Consider the following 13,892-nt stretch of genomic DNA (forward strand, 5'->3'; position numbering starts at 1 on the left):
TCAATCCCTGGTCAGGGAACTAAGATCCAGCAAACAGTGTGGCATGGCCAAAAAAATAAAAATAGATAAAAAAAAATTAAAATCACAGACTATCAGACACATGACTGTTTGAAATCCTGTCAGTGAGAATGGAACATTCCACTGCTGCCTGGAGGCACTGGGCAGGAGCCTGTGACACGGAGAAGCAGCCTGGCTTTTCAGCCTTCAGAGTGTCACATGAGTTTTCAGACACAAAATTCCACCTTGATCTTTATTTTGTGTTTTCCAGAGAAATAAGACCCTGGGTCTGCTTGTTGGCGCAGCCCTGAAATTGACCTCTTTCCACCCAGGTCTGCTGTGCTTTGAGCCTATCAAATACGGTGTCATCAAAGCATCACCTAAAGCTCACCATCATCCCAAATGTCTAAGAACCCAGTCTCTTCATTTGCGAGATGCCCCACGCTTCCTCTGGAGTGTGTGTGGTCTCCTTTGCTCCATCCAGCAAGATAATGAACCTAACTTTGTTGGGCTGTGCATGAGACAGGCTTTCTCAGTCTGTGAGCGATGAGACCTGTGCTCCAGCTCATGCGTTCTCCACAGGGGCAAAAATTGTTCCCAAAGATGTGAAAATGTAGTTCTGGGGGAACCAAAAAGTCTTACAGTGGTCTGTGGTCTTCCAAAGGGCTACACACATAGACAGATACAGAGTATGCCTGTTGTGTTAAAATACCATGGTGGGTACTTCCCTGGGGGTCCAGTGGTACAGAATCCACCTCGCAATATAGGGGATGTGGGTTCGACCCGGATCAGGAAGCTAAGATGCCACATGCTGTGACGCAACTAAGCCCACACACCACAGCTGCTGAGGCTGTGTGACCCACGGAAGATTCCACATGCCACCTCTGAGACCCGAGGCAGCCAAATAAATTGTAAAAATTCTAAAAAATAATCATAAGAATTCATGAGCAGGGAAGGGAAGGTACTGAGTAGGAGGAAAATACCCAGAAAAAGTTCCTTGAGGGAACAGTGGTACAGAAGTTTGAGAAACAGTGCTTTAGCTTTCATGCATTGGAGAAGGAAATGGCAACCCACTCCAGTGTTCTTGCCTGGAGAATCCCAGGGAGAGCCTGGTGGGCTGCCGTCTATGGGGTCGCACAAAGTCGGACACGACTGAAGCGACTTAGCAGCAGCAGCTGATATTGACTAGCTTTGGGTGCTTGCTGTGAGTCAGGTGCCCAGTAGCTCTCTTTTGCAACTGGAATTGAGTTCTCTGAGCTCGGTCTTTGACCTCTCGCAGCACCCGGAGAACTGCCCCCTCCCCACCCCAGTGCCTGCCATGTCCTCACCCACCGGAGCCGCACACGGGCTGGCTCTGCCGAGTGGGGAGAGTGCGTGATGCGTCGTCACGCACACGCATGCGCCCACGCCACCTCTCTGCCTGTCCTCTCCCCTGCTTTGCCGAGTGGGGAGAGTGCGTGACGTGCTGTCACGCACACGCAAGCGCCGACGCCATCTCTCTGCCCGTCCTCTCCCTTGCTTTGAAGGGCACAGGGCAGCAGCCCCAAACCCACCCTCTACTGCCGAGCACCCCTCTCCCTCGACTTCCAAGAGACGTGGAAACACTTCCACTCTACCTTCAGCACCACCCAGCCTCTGATGGCTTTTCATCCTCCCCGCCCCTCAGCCTGCAGCTTATACAGACTGGGGTGGGGGTGGTGCTGGGTGATGCTCGGCCAGCTAAGCTGCCTCTGCTTCCTCAGTGTAAACTCTGAGGGAGGAGTCAGGCTCCTGTTCGCCACGGTTCTCTCTGAATGCTGGGTTTCCAACTCCTCTTTGTCCTCAGACTTGGGTCCTCGCTACCACCCCTGGAGCTGCAGGATTCCATGCCACCTTTGTGCCCTTTCCGAAGCATGTACACCCATGTTTCCAAGGCCCGAGTGCCTTGGGACAGACAGATGAACCACGGGACAGAAGGACAGCTCATGCTTTCATCTCTGCACTGAGATGATGTCTCTCTCCCTTCTCCTGAGACTCAACCCCCACCCAAAGCCAGTCCTCATTCCCCAGTGACCTTAACCCCTGGAAGAAAGCAGATGCTAAAGACATTAGTAAAGGGCTTCTCAGGTGGCTCAGTAGTAAAGAACCGCCTGCCAATGCAGGAGACACGGGTTCCATCCCTGGGTCCGGAAGATCCCCTAGAGAAGGAAATGGCCACCCACTCCAGTATTCCTACTGGGAAATCCCATGGACAGAGGAGCCTGACAGGCTACAGTCCATGGGATCTCAGAAGAGTGGGACATGACTTAGCAGCTAAACAGCAACAACAAAGACAGTAGTATGGAAATCCCTAAAGTTCTGATCCCAACCATCTACACACAAGGGCACAATAAATGTTTTTGAGCTAAATCTGAGTGTCAACAGTGCCAGCATTTCTCTGGTTGCTTTGCGGGACGGTGGGGAGGCCCTGACCAGCTCTTTCTCAGGTATCGCCCACCCCTCTGTGGAAAACAAAAAATTACTACATGATCACAGTTTGATAAAAATAGCTCTTAAGAACACACATTTGTCTTCAGTAACCTGAAGTCCACGCGATGACTAATTCTCTTATTTTTTTCAAGGAGGTTTCTTTACTGGGAAGAGGATGTATGCTCCCAGATAGTTATCTGCTTTGCATCCAGTTCTGTTTCTCCTCATGATCTGTTTACATTTGTCCCAGTCAGTCTGCCTTGGCTGACTCTGGAAGTCTGACTGGGCTTGCTTACCGATGACACACAGCTAGTGGCAGAGTGGCTCAGGGACCTGGGTTTCAGAGTCAGCTAATTTCAGCTTCCAGTCCTGCTTCAACCGCTTGTGGGCTATGGGGTCTCAGGTAAGAGACTTCACCTCTCTGGGCCCAGTCTCTCACCTGTAAAATGGGAAGAGTGATAGTACCTGCCTCACAGCGACGAGAAGATTGAAGAAGACAGTGTCAGGCCAAGCTCTTAAGATAGGTTAGTTATTGTTCTTATTCTTTCAACTCCAGTCCTCTCTCAGCATCTTCTTGTTCATCCCTTTTCTTTCAGAGTCTAGGTGTTTTATCCCTCCATCCATCAATTCCAGCTAAGATACACTCACATATACCAATCACATGGACCATTAAAAAAAAACCCACACAGATTAAGAAAACAAAATTCTCTTTTGCTTGCCACCAAATTTATTTAGGTAATGTTTCTTCTGCCATTTTTCACAAATGTCCCTGAAGATCTGAAATTATTGAACAGTGGAAACTTTCTGGAAAATCCACATGTGACAGCAGGGTGCTCCCTTCCACCTGGAGTCCTGTGTCCCTACCCCCACCAGCTGCGTCAGTAGTTCTGAAGGATATTCTTCCCATCTTCTGTCCCAAGTCACTGGGCATCTCCCTGGGCCCCTGAACACTGCTCTCAGCTCCTCTTCTACCTTCGGCAAAGTTCAGGAGCTGGCCTGCTGCCATGGGAAGCTTCTTTTTTCTCTATAGCTCTTCCTCACCTTGACCACTTCCTGGGCACATCAAGGGATGGGAAGGGAGGGCAATGTGTGATGAGATCAAGAGCTGGGCTTTTGTGGGCACATCCTGAGGAAGGCAGGGTGCCTGCTCTGCCCTGGATGGTACCAGTCCCCAGTCTGCCTCTCCAGGGTCCTGCCTGACTTGAGCTTGGAACTGCCCCGGGGATGATCTCCCTTGCAGCCCAGTCCACCAGCCACCGGCTCCAGAGCGCCCACCTAGAGTCCGCTAGCTGGCCTCTATGATGGACAGCTCCTGCGGTGGCCCCTCTCCCTCGCTCTTCTTCGAGGCCACACCATTCTCCTGCCACCAAGGGCCCCAGGACATAGTTAGCCGCCCCAGCAATCCCTGGAAGTCGGCTTGGAACCCAGATGACGAGAAATAGTAGACGAGGGGATCGAAGCAGGAATTCAGGGTGCTGAGGAGCAGTACATAACTTCTCCACTTGGGGCTTTCACCCTGGATGTAGCCCACGATGTGGGACACGTTGTAGGGTCCGAAGCAGACGAGGAAATTGAGCAACGTGGCAGCCGCCAGCCCCGCCACCCTCTTCCGACGGCGATGGCTGGCTCCCCTCCCGAGTATGCAGACCAGGCGGCTATAGCAGTAGCTGCTGATGAACAGGGGCACCCCAAAGAGGACCACCGCCATCTCTAGCCGGAAGGGCAGGAGAAGGGCCAGCTGATCCTCCTGGAACTCCAGGTAGCAGGTCCTGTTGATACCCTGGCTGGGGGAGGAGCCCCCCGAGAATTCGATGACGTAGACCACGCTGCAGTGAGCAGCGGCCAGGAGCCAGCAGGCCCCGCTGACCAGGCCAGCCTGCCCCGGCCTCGGCCGAGTCTTGTACCAGAGAGGGTAGGCCACGCTCAGGAAGCGCTCTGTGCTCACGGCTGCCAGGAAGAGGGACGTGAGATAGATGGTGGTGAAGAAGAGGAACTTGGAGAAGGGGCAGAAGATGAAGGGCAGGGACCAGTGCATGGCACTGGCCGCCTCCACCATGCGGAACGGCAGGAAGAGCAGCAGGAGCAGATCCGAGAGGGTGAGGTTTAGCAGGAGCACGTCCACGGCCACCGGGCGGCGCCGCAGCTTGCCCACGAAGATCACCAGGGCCATCAGGTTGAGGGGGAGCCCCACGAGGAAGGTGAAGAGGTACACGGTGAAGAAGAGCCAGTGATTGCCGAGGAAGAAGGAGTGGTCTGGGCTGGTCATGGCCACTAGCAAGAGAGAGAGAGAGAGAGAGAGAGACGGCGATGGCAGCCCAGGTGAGGGTCTCGCACCATCAACTTCCCAGCTCTCGGCCAGGAACACCCCCACCCCCATTCCCTGACACTTTCCGCAGCAGGGGCAGCCTGCCTCTCTTCCTGGTCACACCCGGTCTCCTGCCCCTTTCCTGTCCCTCTCTTCCTGGTCGCCTCCTGTCTCCTGCTCCTTCTCCCTGAGCGCCGAGGTGCCCTCCACAGAGCCCCTAAGGACCCCGTGCTCACCTGCTGCCTTGAGAACCCGAGGGCTCTGCTGCTCAACACCTTGCCGGCTCCTCCAGATCAAGTCCGGTGAGCTATTATCTGGCAGAACTGATAAAAACCTGGCAATGCCCATGACGTCACTCGCTGGAGAGCCAGGGCACAAAAGATGCCTTTAGCTCCGTTAGCAGCGCCGCCGCCGGGGCCAGTATGCAAAATGAGGAACAAATTCCACGACTGCCTGCATGCCTTGCTCCTCGGGCGGCCTCACAGGGGATGTGCAGACTTTGTCTTCTCTCTGATCCTCCACTTGAATTTTATCTGCTCCTCTAGAATGGCACTCCTCCAGTTTGCCTTGTAAGGGCAGGAAGTGTGACACAGTCATGCAGAGCCTGGGCTCTGGATCCAGGCTGGGGTTCAACGCTAGCCCTGTCACTTGCAAGCTTTGTGATTTGGGGCAAGTGACTTAAGCCCTCTGTGCCTCTGCTTTCTCATCCATAGAACAGGATTATCAGCATACCAGTCTCGTAGGCTTATCGTGTAAAGTGTTAGTTAATAACTTGTCAAAGGCTAAGTCAAGTGTGGTGAGCACTGAACAGATGTCACTTGCCCTCACCCCACTTCCTGCGGTGGGCCTGTCTCTGGGCTGATGGTAATATTAATGTTGGTGGCGATGATGGTAACAACTACATTTTAGGGGCCACATAATCCATAGCAGGGGCTTCCCTGGTGGCTCAGTGGTAAAGAATCCACCTGCCAAGCAGGAGATGCGGGTTCAATCCCTGAGTGGGGAAGATCCCCTGGAGAAAGGAATGGCATCCCACTCCAGTATTCTTGCCTGGAGAATCCCCATGGACAGAGGAGCCTGGTGGGTCACAGTCCATGGGATCGCCAAGAGTTGGACGCAGCTGAGTGACTGATACTATTGACTTAAGAGAAGTGAAAACATATCCACATAGAGACTTGCTCATAAATGTTCATAAGAATATTAGTCATAATAACCAAAAAGTGGAAACATTACCTGGTATCCATCAGCTAGTGAATGGATAAATCATGTGGTGTAGCCAGACAGTGGAATACTATTTGGCAACAAAAAGGAATGAAATACCCATGCATACTGTAACACGGACGCACCTAAAAACATTGTGCTAGGTGAAACAAGCCAGACATAGAAGACCATGTATGTTTCCATTTTTTATGACATGTCCAGAGTAGGCAAATCTGTAGAGATAGAAAGTAGATGACTGGTGGCCTGGGGACTGAGAGTGGAAGTGGGTTAACTGTAAGTGAGCATGAGAGTTATTCCATTTTTATCAAAAAGTGTCCTAGACTGCTTGATAGTGATAGTTGCACCCCTTGGTAAATGTACTAGGAATCACAGAATGGTACACTTAAAATTGGTGCACTTTATGATATGTAAATTATATCCCAAATAAGCTGTTAGAAGTTGGGCAGAGAACCAGTTTTTGCTGTTGTGGGGCTTACATTTGGTGGGAGGGGGTGTCTTCGAGAGGGATTGAGTAGGGGGACAATAATAAAGACATAAATAATACAGAGGCCAAGAGCCCCTGGAGGAAACAGTGCAAGCACAGGGAACAGGAGTGCAAGGTAGACCTGCTGGGGGCCACTGGTAGCAGGTTCAAAGCACAAGGGATGAGGGTAACCAGAGGATGCTGGGGGCGGGCTCTGCGGGGCCACAGGGAGGAGCTGAAATCTCCCCTAAGTGGAAGAGGTACAAGTAACTGGAAGAGGTGGCCTAGTGGCAGCTGGTGCTCTGGTGCAGTGGGAGGGAGCGTAGTTGTCGCTTTATGGGAGGCGTCAACTGTGCTGGAGTTCAGGCTTTGACCAAGATTCTCTGGTGTCCCCACTGCACAGAAAGCAAACTTGTTTCTGGCTTCAGTGGAGCCTCTGGCCAGTGACTTTACTTCTTTGGCCTGTTTCCATCTTTGTTTGTTATTGCTGTTGTTTAGTCGCTGTCGTGTCGAACTCTTTGCAACCTCATGGACTGTAGCCCACCAGGCTTCTCTGTCCGTGGGATTGTCCAGGCAAGAATACTGGAGTGGGTTGCCATTGCCTACTCCATGGGATTTTCCCGACCCAGGGATTGTACCTGCATCTCCTGCATTGGCATGCAGATTCTTTACCACTGAGCCACCAGGAAAGCCCTCCATCTTTATAAACAGGGATAATAAAACTCTTTGGAGGGCTGTTACAAGCATTCACTCACTCAGCAAATATTTACTGCAAGCCTACTATGTGCTTGGCTCTCTTCTAATTGCTGGGATTATATCAGCAAATGAAACAAGAATTCTTGCCCTTGTAGACATTTGTTTTTCTTGGCCACACCATGCAGCATACAAGATCTTAGTTCCCTGACCAGGGAATCCAACGTATTCCCCTTGTAGTGGAAGCACAGAGTCTTAACCTCTGGACCATTAGGGAAGTTCCCCCTTGTAGACATTTAAGCATGAAAAGATAACTTGTGTAAACCACAAGTGCAAGTCAGGCACGTAGCTACCAGTTCTTTTGCTTCTATGTGTTCACATCTTTGTCATCATTAGAGGAATAAGTCTGCTTCCTACACCTCATCTCAGAGCAGACGCCCACGTGTGTGTCTCTCTTGGCCGCTGTCCTCTGCCCACTCTCTCTTGGGTTCAGAGTGTTACCACTCACCTTCACAAAAGGGACCACAAGGAAAGGCATTAACCCCGATACCCCTAAGTTTTCCAGACGTCCCCTGACCTTTTGGGGTCCTCCTCAAAGCATCATATCTTATGTCCACCATTCCACTGCTGTAAGGTCTTGGGCAAATTTCTTAACCCCGAGAAATGAAGATGATGATCTTACCTGGTTCCAGGACCATAGCAAACTCATGCAGCACCTTAGTGCAAATTGGGAAAAGGCACGCCCTGCGGAGCACAGCCCTGCACCAGGGAGTGTGCGCTGCCGGACAAAGTGAGTAGCGTCTTTGTTCAAATTAAAGCAAGTCACTCCTTCTCTTGGGTGGGAGCAGCCCCACACCAGGCACGTGGCTCGGTGAGCAAAGTGCAGTCTGGAACTCAGTCAGCGTTTGCCCCTTTGCCTGACTCCCTTGTTCAGTGAGCTGCCTGCTCATCCGTACAGCAGCTGCACGGCTAAATCAAAGGATTGTGGGAGGATGAAATGAGACAACACTTGCAAAACTCTTGACGTGGTGACCGTCAGGTATCTGCGACTATTTCTGGTGCTGCTAGTATTTTCCCTTCCCCCTGCCCAAGCATCTATTGCCTACCAGCTTCCTGTTCGCAGTTCTAATGCTGCCCCCTTGTGAGCCCTATAGAGTATCACAGTGTCATGGTCTTGCCTCCTGCTTCTTGTTGAGAAATTTAAATGTAGATTCCTAGGAAATGATTTTGGAGTAACATCTCCCCAAACGTACCATCAGAGTGGCACTGCCTGTGGCTTAGAAGCAAACGTCCTTCCTCCTCCTCCACAAGGCACGCTGGCCATTGAGGCAGTCAAGATTCGAGGAGAGGAGAGACAGGGGAGGTGGGAAGTCCTGTGTGCCGGGGGCAGCTTACCTTCCTCCTGCCATCCAGCTCCAGGCCTCCATCCTTCTCTCCGACTGCATTGCTGTCTTCTTCTAGGCTCAGTTCTTCCTACAAGTGGCTCCAGGGATGCTCCCAGGTGAGGCCGCCCCGCCGTTCCCTGAGAGTGGCCCTCGCCAGGAGCCTGTAGAAGCAGCCAGGCTCTCCTCCTCCCTGCCCCCTTCCCCCCAGCAGTAGCTACTACTTCTGGGATGCCCCTGTGTTTGTTTTTGCCACACAGACTGTCCCCTGGCCAGGGCGCCCTCCCAAGTAGCCGGTCACCAAAGGGTTGAGCACCACGCTCCAAGCACCTGTGATGAGCCCCAGCTGCCGCCACTGGCCTCCGATTTCGGGGTGCAGGAAGCCAGCCACGTTGGAGGCGTTGTAGGGTCCTAGGCAGAGCAGCAGCGTGAGCAGGGCCCCGCCAGCCACCCAGGCTGCCTTTAGCTTCCGTCTGTGGCTCAGGCCCGAGCGGGCCAGTGCCCGGAGGCAGCCCACATAGCAGAAGGCCGTGATGACCAGGGGCAGAAAGAAAAGCAGGAGCGAGAGGCTGAAGCGAGCAGGGCCCGCCGATGCTGGGTCCCAAGCCTCCAGGCAGACTGGAGAGCCATTGACTGGTGTGCTTATGCCCAGGGAGCTGGTGGAATTGTCCAGCCAGCCCCCTGGGGCCTCCAACCCAAAGACCAGCCCCAGGTGACAGAGGACGATGGCCCATATGGCCACACACACGCCCCAGGAGTAGAGTGGCCTCCGGGCAGCTTGGTATCCCAAGGGGAAGGCAGCTCCGAGGTAGCGGCCAACACTCAGGGCAGCCAGGAAGCCCCCGCCCGCATAGAGTGGAGCGAAGTGGACCAGGGCGAAGGCAGGACAGAGGGGGGCCGGCAGGGGCCAGGCGCCCCCAGCCAGGGCCTCCACCGCCTTCAGGGGCAGAGAGATCGCCAGCAGAAGATCAGAGCAGCCCAGGTGGAGGACATAGACCAGGCTGGGGGTGAGGCGCAGCCGGGCGTGGGACACGGCGCCCGCAACTGCCAGGGTGTTGAGTGGAAAGCCCAGCACGAAGGCGGCCACATAGAGGGCGAAGGAGAGCTGCGGGGGCAGGTCCATGGGGCCCCTCATGCGTCCCACTCACTCCCTGATCTCAGATCTCCCGGGACCGGGGAACGGGGGCTCCTGGAGGCACAGACTCGTCTCAGCACCGCTCAAGGCGCGAGAAGCCGTCTAGTGAGATCGGTGGACAGATGGACGCCCCGTAGAGGGAGGTGGCAGCTCTTTAGCAGTCAAGCCTGGATTCGAGCAGGGACCACTTGCTCTCAGCCCTCTGCTTTCTCTTCACCACATGCCCCCTTAAAATGGAGTATGCGATTGCTGGTAACAGGGGGGAGATGGAACACAGGTGGGCAGGTCCCAGGAGAGACAGGACCTCCTGATTCCTGAGCCTCTGGGAAAACAAGGGGTGGAGAGAGTTCAGAACCAGAGTTAAGCCCGAGAGGATGTTTTTCTCAAGAGAGGAGTCTAGACTCCTGTGTTCATGCCCCTTTCCTAATTCCCTGGAAAGAGAGGGCCCTGCTCCCCTGTAGCAGGCAATGTGGGGCAGGTGGCAGCTCTCAGCTGAGGGAAGGAGAAGTCGGGGTATGGGGAAGGTGAAGATTGTGGTCATGGGCAGAAGAGGGTCGCCTGAGGAGAGTCCAGGGGCAAGCCAAGTCCCCTTGGTGTAGGGGAATGACTTTAGCTGACTTCAGGGGTTCCCCCTGAGTGGAGGCATCTGGGGATTTGGGCAATCATTCTTGCAGGGATCTGGGGAATCATTCTTACAGGGAGAGAAGCCATAGAAAGAGGGACTCACCTCCTGGTGCTGCCAGATGTCTGAGGCTCAGGAGTCCCCCGAGGGAGGGTGGCCACGATGGGCAGTGAGCCGGAAGGGAGAGAAGGGCGGGGTGGCAGGGCCATTAGCCTGAAGCACTCACAGCCTGGATGAGCAGCTAATGGACCATCTCCGAAGGAGGTGAGGGTCCAAGGTGATGTGAACACAGACAGGAAGGGGAGAGGTTAGAGGTGTGGGCTTTCATTGGGTGGAGGGAAGTGTGGCTGGCCAGCACCTTTAAAGAGCAGGGTGGGTGGGGTACAACCAGAACACAGTTTTATTCTCCCCCACCCCCACCAGTCTGTTCAAACCTGGCTTGGGGTTTGAGGCTACTACTCTTGGATGAGCTCGTGGGCAGGGCTGGGCTCACTCTCAGAGACTAAAAAAGTCCCTCTGGTCACCATAGCATCTCCACTTGGCAGGTAGTAGGTGGGATAATGTGGGATAATGAGATCATCATGCCTAGTTGGAGCTTCCGCTCTCCCCATACCTGATAACAGGCCCATCCTCCCTCTCCCTCTCCCCTCCCCTCTTGCCTGAAGACTGTTGTTGCTTTTTCTCATATTTATTTATTTATTTGGCTGTGCTGGATTTTAGTTGCAGCATGCAGGATCTAGTTACCTGACCAGGGCTTGAACCTGGATGCCCTGCATTGGGAGCGTGGAGTCTTAGCCACTGGACCACCAGGGAAGTCCCCGACAGTGGTTATTGATCCTCCCCGTGTCAGCAGGAGTAGGAGGAGGAGAGACCAGGAGCAAACAAAGTTGAGATGGATGGCACTGAAGTACCGGGCGGTGGTCCGCCCTGCCCTTCTCTGAGCTGCACTGATGGCAGAGGGGACCCCTCCTGGGGGCACTTGTAGGGGACACTGGGTGCCACATGCCTCCATCTGGCTGTTTACCTTTCATCTCAGCCTCTGGGAACTCGGTCATTCACTTCCCTGTTGGCGTCATCCTCCCTACATACCTGCTTAGTCATTTCAGTCGTGTCCGACTCTTTGCAACCCCATGGGCTGTAGGCCACCAGGCTCCTCTGTCCATGGGATTCTCCAGGCAAGAATACTGGAAAGGGTTGCCACTCCCTTCTCCAGGGGGACTTCCTGACCTGGGGATTGAACTCGCATCTCCCTGCATCTCCTTCATTGCAGACCAGCTCTTTAACCCACTGAGCCACCTGGGAGGCCCCATCCTCCCTAAGTGAGATTTAAATGGCCCCAGGCTGTCTCTGTGATCCTGTCTTTCTGTCTTTGAGCAAGTGTCTGTCTATCCATCTGTCTCTCTCCTGTGTGAGACTAACAGTACGGCCTCTCTGGACTTCAGCTTTCTTGAGCGTGTGTGTCAGTCACCAGGCCACTATGTCCTCCCCGAATTCCACGTCACCCAGAATAAGCGTCTCCAAGTGGCTCCCTGAAAGTGCTTCCTATCAGGCTTCAAGTGCGGGCAGCGTGAGAGTCTCAGAGGATCCACAGCTCCCTCCGAAGAAATGGTCATATTTCTCTTTGAATCTCAGGTTCTCTGTCACCTCCCTTCCCAGCCCTGCCTGTGTCATCCAGCACCTCCCCTGGGATATAGAAGAACTCACCACCTGCTCTTTAGGGTTTTGTCTTTTGGAAACACTCAGAAATTGACAAGGCTGGGGGAAAAAAATCAATAGAAGTGCCATTTTACCTGTTGCGATGAGTGTTTGGGAGATGAACAAAGCTGGGCTCCAAGGGAGACCACGGGTCTTCAAGCCCTTCTCCACTGGCTCTCCCACCTGGCAGTTCAGTTGTCTGCCAAGCGTCACTTCCTCAGAGACGCCCCTGGCCCCTGCATCCTATGGGCCCTGCCTCTGCTCCAGCCCCTCTGCTGTCATTCTCTGTTTATTCCGAGCACCTGAAACTCTGCGACATCAGATTTGCCAGCTCCTCTGCTAAAATGTACGGCTCCCCTGGTGGCTCAGTGGTAAAGAATCTTCCTGCCAATGCAGGAGATGCAAGCTCCACCCCTGGGTTGGGAAGATCTCCAGGAGAAGGAAATGGCAACCCACTCCTGTATTCTTGCCTGGAGAATCCCATGGACAGAGGAGCCTGGTGGGCTACAGTTCATGGGCTCCCAAAAGAGTCAGACATGGCTTAGTGACTAAGCAGCAACAACTGCTAGAATGTTGGCCGGTGAGGGCAAAGCCTTCTGTCTGCTCTGTCCTCTGCCTGTTGCATATGCAGCAGGGGCTCACTGAGTCGGATGAATGGTCTATTGTCTGGGCTCTGGGAGGACGGTGAGGTCTGGGCTGGATGCGGGGCTACATGTGTTCTGGCCCCAGCGCTGCCCACTCTGCTGTGCACATCTCGGTGGGGCCTGATCACACTAAATCTCTCGGGCAATTGGTCATGAAGAAGGTTGGTATCAGCAGCCAGGCACGGGGCCAGGATGGAAGCCGCTGCTGGTTGCCAGGGAACCCCGTACCAGGCCTCTTCAGGCTGCCGTCAGCTCCTTGGGCATCTAAAACCCTCTGGCCAGCTAGACCAGGGACCCCTAAGATGAGGACCATGCTCTATCTTCTTTTGGTATCCCAATAACTGGTTCTGTGCTGGATGCAGTGACAGGTGTTCAGTAGGTAAATGGTTGAATGGGTTCAGTGATTCTGGTTCCCAAGCCCTTTCCCTCTCATTTCAACAATCCTCAAAGCCTTCTCTAGAAAAGCATATGGTGCTCACAAGAGGTCAAACCAGGGAATTCCATGGCAGTCCTGTGGTTAGGACTCAGCACTCTCACTATGAGGGCCCCGGAATTGAGTTGCCCCAAGTCACATGGTGTGGCCAATAAAGAAAGAAAAAAAAGGAAGAAGTCAAACCAGGGACAAGAAGATGGGTAATCAGCACCCCACTCCTCAGAGGGACGACCTTGCAGAGAGCATCTGGTGTTGGGCAGGGGGGAAAGGTGGGGGCAGGAAAGGAAGGTGATGCCTTAGAGCACCCATCACAGGCCAGGAATTTGCTGGGCATCTTGCTGATTGATGAACCACACCTTCCTGCCCCAAAGGAGAATGGGCTTTGGCCCCTTGGCAGAAGTGGAATGGATAGAGAGAACAGATGGAGAAGCAGAGGGCAAGTTGGCCAGGGAGCATACTAGAAAATGAGTGCGGGTAAACGAAGGTAGAAAGAGTGAGGGGTCTCTCCAGGTCTTCGAGAAGGTATGCAGCTGTGGGTTGCGAAAGAACTCAGCAGGGTCACTTTTTGAGAAGTGCTGTGAGTAATGAGTTGGCTTCCGCTTTTCACGGTCTTCAAGAAATGCAAATCAGATAGGAATTTGATTTTTAGGGACTTTTGGCTGCTATGTTAGCCTTCTTATAATATGACATAAGATTATAGCTCATTTCCTATCTCGAACCACCTGCATCTTCTTTTTAACAGATGAAGAAACTGAGGCTCAGAGAAGCCGGTGAACTCTGCCCAAGCTCACTTGGCTGGTCAAGTGGAAGAGTCAAGACCCAGACTCTGTCTGTGATGCCAGTGGACTCTCGGC

The 13,892-nt window shown here is 53.5% G+C and overlaps 2 protein-coding genes across 2 annotated transcripts; both read right to left on the bottom strand.

Moving 5' to 3' along the window:
• Positions 1-3,149: 3,149 nt before the first annotated feature.
• FFAR3 (free fatty acid receptor 3) lies at positions 3,150-8,529 on the bottom strand. The gene is made up of 2 exons (XM_070451844.1): positions 4,987-8,529; positions 3,150-4,716 (listed from the first exon to the last, which is right to left on the bottom strand). The coding sequence occupies exons 1-2, from the start codon at positions 5,096-5,098 to the stop codon at positions 3,731-3,733; spliced, it is 1,098 nt and encodes a 365-aa protein (XP_070307945.1). The 5' UTR covers positions 5,099-8,529; the 3' UTR covers positions 3,150-3,730.
• Positions 8,530-8,706: 177 nt separating this feature from the next.
• On the bottom strand, positions 8,707-11,463 carry FFAR1 (free fatty acid receptor 1). The gene is made up of 2 exons (XM_020871690.2): positions 10,372-11,463; positions 8,707-9,966 (listed from the first exon to the last, which is right to left on the bottom strand). The coding sequence occupies exon 2, from the start codon at positions 9,642-9,644 to the stop codon at positions 8,730-8,732; it is 915 nt and encodes a 304-aa protein (XP_020727349.2). The 5' UTR covers positions 9,645-9,966; positions 10,372-11,463; the 3' UTR covers positions 8,707-8,729.
• Positions 11,464-13,892: the final 2,429 nt, after the last annotated feature.

Source organism: Odocoileus virginianus, chromosome 20, assembly GCF_023699985.2.
Source record: "Odocoileus virginianus isolate 20LAN1187 ecotype Illinois chromosome 20, Ovbor_1.2, whole genome shotgun sequence".
Classification (NCBI taxonomy): Eukaryota; Metazoa; Chordata; class Mammalia; order Artiodactyla; family Cervidae; genus Odocoileus; species Odocoileus virginianus.